This window comes from Pteronotus mesoamericanus, unplaced genomic scaffold (genome assembly GCF_021234165.1).
Source record: "Pteronotus mesoamericanus isolate MK-2021 breed Mesoamerican mustached bat unplaced genomic scaffold, CSHL_Meso_final contig_82, whole genome shotgun sequence".
Taxonomy (NCBI): Eukaryota; Metazoa; Chordata; class Mammalia; order Chiroptera; family Mormoopidae; genus Pteronotus; species Pteronotus mesoamericanus.
In genome coordinates, this window is record NW_026555265.1 from 16,089,854 (window position 1) to 16,103,377 (window position 13,524).

Sequence of the window (13,524 nt, forward strand, 5' to 3'; positions counted from 1 at the left end):
TTAAAAACAAGAAATCATATCAAGTCTCAATACACTATTAAGCTAGCTCCACATTCTATTCATTATTTTGCATTCAGTCACTTCAAATTACAATTCCTCATTAGAAGGTCTTACGTAGAAAAAAATTGTTTCAAATATTGAAAAGTTTGTTTTGAGGGTATATTTTTGCTTTTATTACCCTGTAATAGTTTATATTCTGTTATTAACCTGATTTGTGTTTCTTCTAATAAACTTTGTATATCTGTTTGTTTAAATTTGTATAAAAATTTGCTCATAATAAATCCAGTAAAGTCGCGGTACTAAAATGTCTTGCAGCACTTTCTCATAGTTACGCGTCTATGAAGGGAGGTTTGAAGTAAAATATTTGTTTTAAATTAAGATTTATTGTATGAACAAAACCATAATGACTCATGATTTTTTCATGAATTCAATTGATAAGTAGTTCCCCTACAATAGACATATCTTTTGTAAAGCATCATGTACAAAGAAGGTTGTCTAATTTAATGGGTACTTTTGTTTTGTGGAATATGTTTTTTACCTTAGTACAAAAATCTTGGTCTATTCAACTTTTGATTTTAATGTAATATTTTTGAGAAATGTTGAAAAATTTTTGAATAGTTTAATTTTTTGCTGTATTGTGAACAAAGCATTACCAAAAATGATATGCTTTTTAAAGGCCCTTTATTTTGATAGAATTTAAGACTAAGAAGTTGCAAAAACAGTACAGGGAGCTTCCATGGGCCTTTTACCTTGCTTTGTCTGATGATATATTTTAGAGCCGTAGTATCTTATCAAAACCAAGAAATTGACACTGGTACAGTAGTAGTTATTAAACTACAGTCCTTATTTGGATTCTGCCAGTTTGTATGTGTGGGTAGTAGAAAATGTATTACATGTGTAGATTCATGTATTTGCCACTGTCAATATAGAACTGCTCCATCACCACAAAGTAGATACTAACCTTGTATATAGTACCTCCTTCCAATTCTAACCCTTGGCAACCACAGATTTGTCCTCTATCATGATAATTTCGTTATTGCTAAAGTGTTATATAAATGGAATCATAGCATATGTAACCTTTGGGTTTTTGTTTTTAAAGGGTTATTTATGTAGAATGTGAACATATGCGTGTTAAAAATCAGTTGATTAATTTGACTGAAATTTTTCACTTCTGCAGAAACATTAAAACCAGGCATTGAAAACCACAGGAGACTGAACGCTTCTTGAGCAGGAAAGACCTGACACGTTACATACTAACTTTTCTGTCAAGTGTTGCCTTGTAAGATTTAGGGTTAATAACCTACATGAAAGAGTATGGGTTAAGTGGGGTTTTCCCCCCCTACTTCTGTCTTTGTCTTTTCAAACCTCTATAACAAAATACCATAGGCTGGTAGCTAATAAACAATAGAAATTTATTTCTCACAGTTCTGGAGACCAGGAGTCCAAAGTCAAGTCATTCACAGATACAGTATCTAGTGAGCACCTGCTTCCTGTTTCATAGACAGCTGTCTTCCTCTGTGTCCTCACATGGCAGAAGGAGTAAGGGATCTCCCTAGAGTCTATTTTATAAGGACACTTATGTTACCTCACAAAAGCCTCATCTCCAAATACCATTGCATTAGGGATTAAATTTCAACATATGAAGTTTAGGGGTGGGGTGCACAAACATTTAGTCTAGCAACTCCTTTGGGGTTTTTCACTTGTTAGTTTGGGATGTAGGCATGAAATAGAAATTTAGAAAAGGAAAGCTTTGTACTGGTTACTTTGAATACCCTGAATGTTCCCACTCTTGCGGCCAGAAGGCCATCTTAATGGGTTCTGAGTCTAGCTGCCACTTTAGTAAATGTACAAAAAGTTGGAATTTTTCCCCAAGTAAACATTGTGGTCAGCGATAACACCAAAAAAACAAGTATGAGGACCAAGGCCACTACTTACAGGCGTCATGAGGACATAAGAACCTGAGTTAGGGGAAGTTTTTTTCTGTTTTTCTTTTTTACCAGTCACCTCCAGCATATGTTGTTGTGCCTGCAGTTAAATCAATAAAATGTGGACTGATTGAATCACCATATGGCACATTTTCTAACTGCACTGCAGCTTCATTGGGACTACACTGACGACATGCCATTTTGTTTTCCTAGCCCTGCATGTGGTTCTGAAAGAGCACACTCAGTGTGTTCTATTGCCACTGCAGCTGTGGGAGGGGCCTCTCCAGGCTGAGAAATGTTACATAACCTGGGATTAAAGTGAAATCTGGTAACTAAACTCCCTAGTTTGGGAAACTAATTTGTTTTTTAACCCCTCAAATAACTGTTTGTTAAAACCTTAATTACAGTATTAAGAAAAGAATAGCTTGTTCTAAATCATATTGTATGATATGGAATATTGCAGCAGGTGATTAATTTGGTGATAAGAAATAGCACTGATATATCTATGTGGTAAGAGAATAGTTAAAAGGCCAGGAAGCAAATGACAATATTGATTTTAAACAATTAAACTTTATAGCATTTAAATCTTCTAGAAAAACATTTTCTGACACAAAGCATTTTCTAAATGTCTTTAGATTTTTAGAATAGATATCTTTAGTGTTTCGTGTAAGGTGTAGCAATAGACTGAGCTCCTTTGAAATCATCTTGAGTGCAGTGCTGGATTAAATTTTTTTTTTTAAATCCCTAATTCCAGCAATAGAGCTATGCAGGACTAGGTCATATAGAGAGAGCCTTGTAGGCTGTGGCATAAGGAGTTTAGATTTTGATATACACAGAATACTTTGCTAAGCTCCATTCTATTTCAGGGCAAGCTACCCACAACAATTTGGCAACTCAGTCTGGTTCTCTGCATATGATATCAGAAAACATGATGTCCAGTTATATATTTGTGAATGTCTAAAAAACTCATAATTCAATTATGTGTTTACTTATTTTCCATCTCTACTAAAATGTAAGCTCCATGAGGATAGAGATTTTTATCTTGTTCATCAGTGTTTTTTAATTTTCCTTCTAGTTTTATTTATTTTGGGAGTGTAAAAAAATTCTATTACATTTGATATCTGAAAATTGAGCTAATTAATTCTCAGGTAGAACATTAGTGATTCTGAGAACTGTCCCTGGAGGAGGGAAGGGAAATATGGGTTAGAGCTGGAGGCAAGAGCGTCCCATCTCTACCAACTTTCCAGTTTTTCCAGTAACCAAGAATGGAAGATGTGTAAATACCTGGCAGAAAAGGAAGCAATTGTAATTGTGGCCATGGGCCTCCGTAGAACTTTTTCTTTTCAGCTCTTATGCTATTGCTGCTAGCAAGAATTTTAGCTCATAAAATAGTAACGCAGTCACCAAGCCCTGTCAGTTTATCTCTCAAATGTTGAACATTCATTCTTCACTTTCCATTTCCATTGTCCCACCCTAGTCCAAGTTTCCTTCATCTCTCCTACAGGGCTACTACAGAACCATTTTGATTAGTCTTTTCACGTTCACTCTTACTCCCTTCCAGTTTATTCTCTAAACTGACCTTTTCAAAATGCAATTCTGGTTTTAAAAATCTGCTTAAAACCTCTTGAAGTCTCCCACCATTTTTAGGCTATAGACCAACTTCCTAACTTTGGCCCCAAGATTCTGCTTGATCTGAGCCCTACTTTATTCTCCAGCTCCATCTCCTAGCATACAGGCCTTTTTCCCCATTCCTCTGATGCTTTGTCCTCTCTCTCGCCATGGGGTTTTTGCACTTGTTACTATTCTCTTTGTTAACTGCTATTCATCCTTCAAATCTCAGCACGTAAATTACTTAGTCAAGGACATGTTCCATAACTTTCCATTTTTAAATAAAAACTTTTTGTTATTCCCTCTAGCCATATATATCTTTCCTTTGTAGCACTAAACACAGTTATAGAATCCCATATATTTGACTACTTATTTGATTAACAAGGTCAGAGACAAGGCTGATTTTCCTCCCTCTATATCTCCAGTATTTCAACACAGGGTCTGGGAGGTAGTAATTTTCCCCCCAAATAAGCATTTGTTGAATATTGAATGAAATTAATTAGTTCAGCTTTAGAAGCTGCTAAGTCAGCCATTTTCAAAAGTATAATCTGGTCATATAGGTTTTTTGTTTGTTTGTTTTTTGCTTATTAAGTCTTAAATTTAGTTCACACAGTATTTTAGGTTATTAGTATCATTACAGACTTTGTAAATGAATGTCTAATCCCAGTTGCTCTCTTAGTTTGATAAATTGTGAATAATAATGCCTTATATTAAGAACTTTGAATAGATACTATATTTTTATATTATTATTTCATGTAAAGCTCACACAGCCTCCCTCTATTCTAATATTTTCATTTTTACAAATTAGGAAACAGATTTAGAGGTGGTTTTGTAGCCAGGGTTCTACAGCCAGATAGGAACAAAAGCCCACCTTGGAGTTCATGTCCTTTTTACTACAGCACAGCTACATTAAATTTTTGAGTTTTTATTTGTAAAAGTTACTTGAGAGAATAAGCTGATACAAACAAGATTGAACTTAGACTCAGCTTCTAATTCTGATTCCAATATCCACACATTCTGAAAATGAAATTAAAAATATGAAAACAAAGTGATCTTACACTTTCATATTTTTCATATTTGTTTGAATGAAGGAATATAAGTATGAACTGTTGTATCTCAGTGCACATGCATAGATTTCTTATAAAATAGATAAAAGTAGATTTTTTGAAATAGTCTCCTTAGAGACTAAAGGAATATGCTTTATAGGAAAAGAAATAAGAGGGATATTATTTGGCTTAGTTCGGACTGCTATAACTAAGTACTATAGACCAGGTAGCTTATAAGCAACGCAAATTTATTTCTTCCAGTTTTAGAGGCTGGAAGTCTGAAATCAGGGTGCCAGCACGGTCAGGTTCTCATGAGGGCCCTCTTCCAGGTTGCAGATTGCCAACTTCTTTCTGTATCCTCATATGATAGCTCTCCGGGCTCTACTAAAAGGGCACTAACCTCATTTATGAGAGCTTCACCCTTGTGATCTAATGATCTCCCAAAGGCCTCACCTTCGAAGATCACGTTGGGATTAGGGTTTCAACTAAAGGATTTGGGAGGCACGAACATTCAGTCTGTTGCATTACCTATTCTTAGCAGTTATATGATTTTATGCATTAGGATAAGAAAACTGTGCCCTTTTAACACTAATGTTCTATAGTTCTAAGAAATGTTTACTAATTTTATTAATATTTTGACTGAAAGTTATTTATTATTTAAGACATCTGTGATAACTAAGTATTTATTAACAAAGTCATTATGCTCTTTCCATTTTATTTCTTTAGTCCGAGGATCAGAAGGACTGTACATGGTGAATGGACCACCACATTTTACAGAAAGTACAGTGTTTCCAAGGTATGGTTTATTTTGTTGAGTGTTGTTAGTGGGGAGTACATAATACATTCTAAATTATTTTTGTCTTTGTTATATTCTGAAAAAAAAAGGGAACTAGTTTCTTGGGACATATTGTATAATATTAATAGAAAATGGAAAAAAATGCATGTACTCTATCAAGAAAAAGGAGCTTTAGCTTCTAAAAGAATAGCTTAAGTATGTTTAAAAGAAAAAGTGTAGACAGTAGTGTAATTGAGTTCAAGCCACTAGCTTAGAAGAATTTTATCTTAGAAAATGAGTAAAAATTTACAAATATGATAGCCACACTGCCGCCTGTAATTTTCATGAAATCACAGAATGAAAAAGGTAAAAAAAGTGAAGAAAATATTCAAAAAATATATATAATATACAGCTAGATAGGCATAGGTATATTTTTCTCAAAAAGGAACATGGGATGGGTAAAGCAAAAATGAACCAAAGAGAGTTATTGGGGCAAAGAGAGTTATAGGACACAGGGGACATGTCTGTGAATGAATGTGATATATTTAGTTTTGGCTTTGGACCATGTTCTTATTCTAAATTTTAAAAAGATTAAAATGGAAAATGGAAACAAGTGAACCTTGCGTTATATTAAGTTGATGGCATAACCATATGATGACCTGAAAAATTCTTAAAAGCACTCAACCATTTTATTGTTAACAGAAAATTGATACTATCATTTTAAATCTAGTGTAGAATAAAACAATGTCATTAGGAACCAAGGTTTCCAGCATAACAGTGAAGGGATAGACTTGCATATGTCAATATGAACTCATGATTTGTTTCATAAAATTACTTGTATTTCCTAGTTCTATTCACTGAAAAGGCCTAGAAGCAGTGATAACGTAGTGGCAGTCAACACCCCTATATCACAGATTTAAACACCTGTAAACACCATTCTTCCCTTAAAGGGACCAGTTCCTTGGAGAAGTGGATGACTGCTGGCTGGTCTTGGGGCAGAAAATGTGCAAGCTGAGCTGGAAACACCTAGTACCAGAAAGCAGTGGAGTTTTTTTAAAGGGTCACAGGAGTCAGCTTGAAGAGGTTCACACCAGCCTAAGATGAGAAAGTTTGAGCATTAAGAAGAATAAAGACTAAAAGGATTAGGACAAGTCAAGAATATAAACACTTCCTCAAAATTCCCCTTTCTGCAAAACTTAATGGTCAACATCAAAGATTGATGTGGTCCTTGCTCATTATTTTGAAAAGTAATCAATAAATAGGAATCCGCATTTATCTTGCCTTTCCTGTACAAACGTTTTCAAAGAAATCAAATTGTTGATGAGGAAAACCTCTTTATAAAAGAATTCCAGTTAGTGCAGAAGGAATGATGGGGTTAGATAATCGCTCTTCTGTAATTCTAAAGAAATTGTGTATCAGTGGTTCTCAAACTTGAGTATACATCAGAATCATTTGAAGAGAATGTTAAAACACAGATTGCTGTTCTGTCCCCAGATGTTCTGATTTAAATATGAGGTAGGGGCCAAGACGTGGGATTTTTAACAGGTTCCCAGGTAATGCTAATCTTGCAGGTCTGGGGACCCCATTTTGAGAAGCACTGATTTAGGCAAACGATCATTAAAAGATGTTGAAACTGGGGGATGAATTGTTAATGGGGACCTTTATAATTAGGCTGACATCACCTGAACCTATTGATCAATTTTTATTAGAACCAGCTCTCTAGGATCTTGTTATGGAGGCATAGGCCCAAGACTAGCCATATTGGTGTCACCTTGAGCCAGAGCAGAATGTAATACCTCAGTCTCTACCCAGCTTACTGAATCAGAATCTGTACTTTAACCAGATCCTCAGCTGATTTGTGTGCACATTGATGTTTGAAAAGCACTAGTCTAGAAAGTAAGAATCCATGCCAAAGCTTTTGTGCTGCACTTCATTGTGCTTTGCAATCCAAGTCGTCTAGAATGAGAGGGAAAGGGAATGAGCTGAGGAAGTGAAAGCAAATACGACATGGGGTGCACTGAGCTGACCACAGATTCCCAAAATACAAGCAGCTTGCTTGGTCATGCAAAATGTCTATAGAGAGGCTATATAGGACCACTATGCCTCCAAACAATCTTGTGGAGAGGGTAAGAAATTTACCTGCAACCACAGCTTCTCTTGGTCTGTTAGGGTTGAATCTGAATGCAGAGCTCCTCTTTCTGCTACTGCAGTTGGCATAATGGGAGCCGTGCTGACGTATGGCCCTCACTTCTGAAGAGTATGGGACGACAGTGGTGTTGGGGATGAGGTAGCCAGGTCTTTTCACTGAAAGGCTGGTGCCTGGGACCAGGAAGGATTAGGTGAAACTGAGGAGGTACATGACGAGTCCAGTACAATCTCAGCATCGCTAAGAGTAGAACAAGGAGACGTTACGTGTCTCCTGGTGAGTTGTAATAGGACCTACATGGTACTTACCGCCTATGAGGATAAAAACAAAACAAAAAACCTTGTTTTAATCAAGCTTGCGGATGAATGGTTTTCAAATTTGATTGCATATTAGAATGACCTGAGGCACTTATTAAAAAACCTGGATATCTAAGTACTGGGTATTAAATGGTTATAGGGAGTTATTGTTAATTTTGTGAGATGAGGTAGCATGGTGGTGATTATGTTTTTTAGAAATGTCCTCATCAGTTAGAGATGTATACTAAAGTATAGCCTAAAATGATATGAGTTCTTGTCTTGCTTTAAAATATTCTGGCATTAAATATAAAAGCAGGGAGTAAATTAAACAAAATTGGCCATGAGGTAATAATTATTTAAGCTTGGTGATAGGAACATGGGTGCACTATCATACTTTTCTCTTTTTGTGTATATTTGAAATATTTTACTTAAAAAATTATTCCAGAAGGAAATAAACAAAATTTCTCAATTGCCAAGACTCAGAAAAGAATGAAATTCTGGATACTATAGTCTAGTCTAGTAAGCTTGCCTTCAACCTTAAACACAATTCTAGAATGAGTTATTAAAAGGACAATTTATAATCATGATATGAAGGGGTAATTATTGGAGTCAAAATGAGCTTGTTAAGAACAAATTGTTTTAAGCTTATCTCTTTCCTTTTTGAGTAGAATTTCCAGATACATCAGAATAGATCTATGAACATGATTTTGGCAAAGTATCTGAGAAATGTTTTAAGTCTTTTGGGTGGGTCATGATAACGGCACAGTTGTCATTGGTTTAAGAGCTGTGAAGTCAGCTGATTTAGTAAGTTGATTTTAGTTTGAGGAAAGGAGTATTGGTGAGCCACAGGATCTTGTTCAGAGCTTATTCAACATTTTAAATACTTAATTTAGATGATAGTTTAAGATGATATTTTATAATTTATACATTTCATAAAACTGTAAGGAATAACCAATGTTTTAAAACAGAAAAATCAAGATATAAATACATCTCAGTAGGCTGGAATAATAGGCCTAAACCTAAGTGGAATTGAATATGATAATTGTAAAATTCTGTCTTAATATTCAGAAATAATGAGTTTCACAGTACAGAAGCAAGGACATCTTGGTCATAGCTGTTTATTGTAAAAGAGAAAAAAATAATATTTTGGTAACCACAAACTGAGTATAAGCTACCACTTTTGTGTGATTGCAGAAACACATATGTCATCTTCAGATGAATTGATGTAAGGATAGCAACCAGTTTAAAGGGGATGTACTGGTTAGTTCTCAGTACACTGTTACTTAATAATTCAAATATTGATCAGCCATGAAGTTCTGATCTAATGTTGTGACTACACATGGACATCTACATGTGCACACATACACATTTCAGTTTGGGTCTTCACTGTCAGTGGAAGATGTTTTCGTAGTAGCCGTCTTCAGTTGAGACATACAGTACTTATAGTTTCGATCATTTGATTGACTATTGTCAGGAAGTATAATCTCCACGAGTTTGTTTTTATATAGAATCCTGAATCTGCCTTTATTTAATGTGAAGATCCTCTTATTGTTATGCTTTCTGTCTCTACACATGAGAAATTCATGGAAGATATTTGTTCTTCAAATCCAGGGGCACTTCTAGGCCACTTAAGGGTATTCTAGTCACCATGGTTTTTTATGCAAGTGGTCTGGGACATTCTTCACAAATTTTTCCTTCTTAAGTGCTTCAGCTCTTTGTTTCAGGGCTGATTCCACATTCACTTACATTTTTGGGTTGTCACACAAGCTAGATATTCACCCAAAAGGGCTCTTTTTCTTTCTTAATATTGACCTGTTGATAGAAAGTCACTTTCCAGCTTTACTTTACAATGGTTGTTGACACTGCATTTTAAGAGATAAAGTGTTTAGGTAGACAAAAGCATTTTGGAATTATTTTCTAAAATTTATGTAAGTTCTTGGTCATTAAATTAGTAGTAAGATTATGGATTTTTTTGACCAATTTTTTAAAAATATATTAATGATTATTTAAACTTTTTTTTATTATCCTTTTCAGGGAATCTGGGAAAAACTGCAAAGTCTATGCCTTTAGTAAGGATGGGACCTTGTTTGCCTGGGGCAACGGAGAAAAGTTAGTGTTCATTTATATAACATTTTATGTATGTCTCATTAATATAAAACGTAACTGACATTATTTGAGTATTGTGTATCTGAATGTCATTAATAAAGTCCATCTTTTGATGTCATGATGCAGTTAGGAGTTATCTCCAAAGTAACTTCCATGGAATACCTCCAGAGTTGTTAGTTTCAACTTATGGACCATGATTCATTTGAGTTACTTAGATGTCTAGTTACTGATTTATCTAGTTACTTAGATATTTAGTTACTACGTTATCTAGTTACTTAGAATTAAAAAGTAACATATGAAAAAGGGTATTTAACGCTGAATAATCTGGGGGTTGTTTTAAATAGTGCTCTAGGTTATTGGTTAGGGTTTCTTAAATTCTGCACTAACACTTAGAGAGTAATTCTTCACTTGTTTCCCCCTAGATTTAGATACTTTATATCTTTGCTGTGAGCTTAGTAACATTGTCTGCAGTTATTGCTATTAGCATATAGCACTATACTTTTTTTGTATAAAAAAGTATACACCTGTGCCATGGCTGGAGTGGCATAGTGAATTGAGTGTCAGCCTGCGAACCAAAGGGTCACTGGTTTGATTTCCAGTCAGGGCACATGCCTGGGATACAGGCCAAGTCGCCAGTTGGGGACATACGAGTGGCAGCCAATAGGTCAATGTATCTCAGACGTTGATGCTTCTCTTTTCTCCTTCCCTTCTCGTCTGTCTAAAAATAAATAAATAAAATCTTTTTTTTAAAAAAAAGTATATACCTAATTATTTGTAAGTTAATCGAAAGTATATTGAGTGTAGTCTATATTACATAAAATAATCAGATTACAAAATTGGTCTTGCAAAAAAAAAAAAGTATTTTGATTAAATGCTCATAATTTTACTAAGAAAACCAGTCCTTTTAAGTTTTTCCATAGTCAGTATAGCATTTCAGTTCACAGAACCCGGAAAATGACCAAATATTTGTTGCTTGGTTTAAAGTTAATTTTATTTTAAGATTTAATGTATTTATTTAGAGAGAGGAAAGGTAGGGAATGAGAGGGAAAGAAACACCAATGTGTGAGAGAAACACCGATTGACGGCCTCTCATACACACCCTAATGAAGGACTGGGCCCACTCCCTGGGCATGTTCCCTGACCAGGAATTGAACTGGCAACCTTTGGCTTTGCAAGATGACACTCAACCCAAAGACCCATGCCAGCCAGGGCTTTTGTTGTTTTTAATCAGATGTAAAATCTTAGGGGTTTTTTCTTTACAAGGTGAAAATACATTCTTTTCAAAAGTATATTTTTAAATTGATTTTTACACAGTGGTAATGTATTCTGAAGTCTTTCAACTATTAGGTCAGACTGGATTAACAAATGGTTTTTAGAAATTAATGCTAAAAAGTTTGTGTTGAATTAGTTGATTCACTTTTTATGACTATCAGCTGGCAGAATTAGCTTTTTAATTAAAAATATTAATGAGTATTTTTATTTTTTAAGTTATTAAATCCAACCAACAAACTACTACTCTCAAATTATTAAGTGTATAACTATGTTGAGTCTTATCCACAATGTTGAGGGCTTAATCTCAGTTCAGTGAAAGCATGTATTCTCAAATTTTCTTGTGACTTATTATCATTTTTTTGGTGAACCTATTGTGGGATTTTGGCTTTTATTTTTTTCAAATCCATATTTTAGTTTATATTATTTGAGTTATAAGTTAATAGATATTTACTATCTAATAGGACTGACCTATCATACTTCTTTTCATTGTCTGTTTATCTTTTTGTGGTAACCCAATTTTACTAGCTTAGAGTTTGTTGAGTAACTCTACAAAAAACTCAGTTTTTACCTTGGCACTGACTATTATTTTATATAACTCATATCTCCACATGGTTTTCTATTGAATTCAACTCTGAATCTTTTTACTGTGTCCCCATATGTTATGTCCATCTTTTTAATAATATTTTCTGTACCTGGACTTAGCATTTAATGTTCCTGGCGCTAGAAAAACAAATACAGTGTTTGTGGTCTTTGCTGAGTTCATGTTTAAGTCAGAAACTATAACTGATTTTTCCTTAAATATGTGATCTTTTAAAAAATTAAAATAAACACCCTTTATTAAACTACGATTAACTAAGTTATCAACTACAAAAAGGAAGTTTCATGTAATTCTAAAATACGTTACTTTATAGAAGGTTGTAAAAAATCTGGTGTGTCTGTGTGTATTAAAACAATATGCAGTAATCTTATATTATTACCAATTTCTGTTTATCCTAACCCAGTGTCCTAAAACTTGAGTACAACAAAGTAACTCTAAGCAGCTTCTGGAATAAAATGGATTATCTTTTTTTAATCCCAGAGAGTACGTAATAGCAAGTCACCAACCTGGTTTTATTTTAATTTATTTTCTTATTGTTGTTCAAGAACAGTTGTCTCCATTTTCCCCCCACCACTCTCTGCCACCCCACTGACTCCCACCTTCCACCCTCAATCCTACCCCCTTTTGGTTTGTCCATGTGTCTTTTATACATGTTCCTTGACTTGACCCTTTCCGTTCTTTCTTCCATTATCTCCCTCCCTTCTCCCCTCTGGTTACTGTCATTTTGTTCTTTATTTCCCTGTCTCTGGTTATATTTTGCTTGCTTGCTTGTTTTGTTGATTAGGTTCCACCTATAGGTGAGATCATATGGTATTTGTCTTTCACCCCCTGGCTTATTTCACTCAGCATAATGCTCTCCAGTTCCATCCATGCTGTCGTGAAGGGTAGGAGCTCCTTCTTTCTTTCTGCTGTGTAGTATTATTCCATAGTGTAAATGTACCAGTTTTTTGATCCATGCATTTACTGATGGGCACTTAGGTTGCTTTCAGCACTTGGCTATTGTAAATTGTGCTGCTATGAACATTAGGGTGAATAGGTTCTTTTGAGTTGTCATTTTAGGGTTCTTAGGGTAGAATCCTAGCAGAGGAATTGCTGGGTCAAAATGCAGTTCCATTTTTAGTTTTTTGAGGAAATTCCATACGTTTCCCACAGTGGCTGCACCACCAGCCTGGTTTTAAAAATTAGTTCTGGCATTTATCAGTGTCACCATTTGTAAAATGGAGAGTATAATACCTATCCTGTAAGACTGTTGTGGGGATTAAATGTAAAAATGTACACAAAGTAGTTAGGCCAGAACATGGTACATCCTAAAAACTGGAAACTTTTTATTGTACAGTTATTATAAATTTCTGTCATCATCTTACCACAATAATTGTTACAGTCTATTCTTTGGAGCAGGGGTATCCCTTTTGGTGTTTCTGGGCCACAATGGAAGAAGAGTTGTCTTGGGCCACACATTAAATTCATTGTGACACGTGATCACCAAAAAAAAAAAAAAAAAAAAGAGTCTCATAATGTTTTAAGTAAGTTTACGATTTTGTGTTGGGCCTCGTTCACAGCGCTCCTGGGCTGCGTGTGGACCCTCAGGCCGCAGGGTGGGCACCCCTGCTTTGGAAATTGCTTCTAAGATTTTAATAGGCATCGAAAATGTCTTTGCTGATTTCTTCAGCTGTTACAGATTTCATTTATGCAAAGTTTTAAATACACTTTTGCTCTGTGATGTGAGAACTCAAAGAGAAGGCAGCTTTCCAC

The 13,524-nt window shown here is 34.9% G+C and overlaps 1 protein-coding gene across 1 annotated transcript in view; it reads left to right on the forward strand.

The window, feature by feature from the left end:
* Nucleotides 1-13,524, forward strand: part of EIF2A (eukaryotic translation initiation factor 2A) — a 42,645-nt gene that overhangs the window by 4,528 nt on the left and 24,593 nt on the right. The window contains exons 2-3 of the mRNA XM_054585206.1: nucleotides 5,306-5,375; nucleotides 9,831-9,905. Of these exons, the coding sequence (XP_054441181.1) occupies nucleotides 5,306-5,375; nucleotides 9,831-9,905 (145 nt within the window). The remainder of the gene's footprint in view (nucleotides 1-5,305; nucleotides 5,376-9,830; nucleotides 9,906-13,524) is intronic.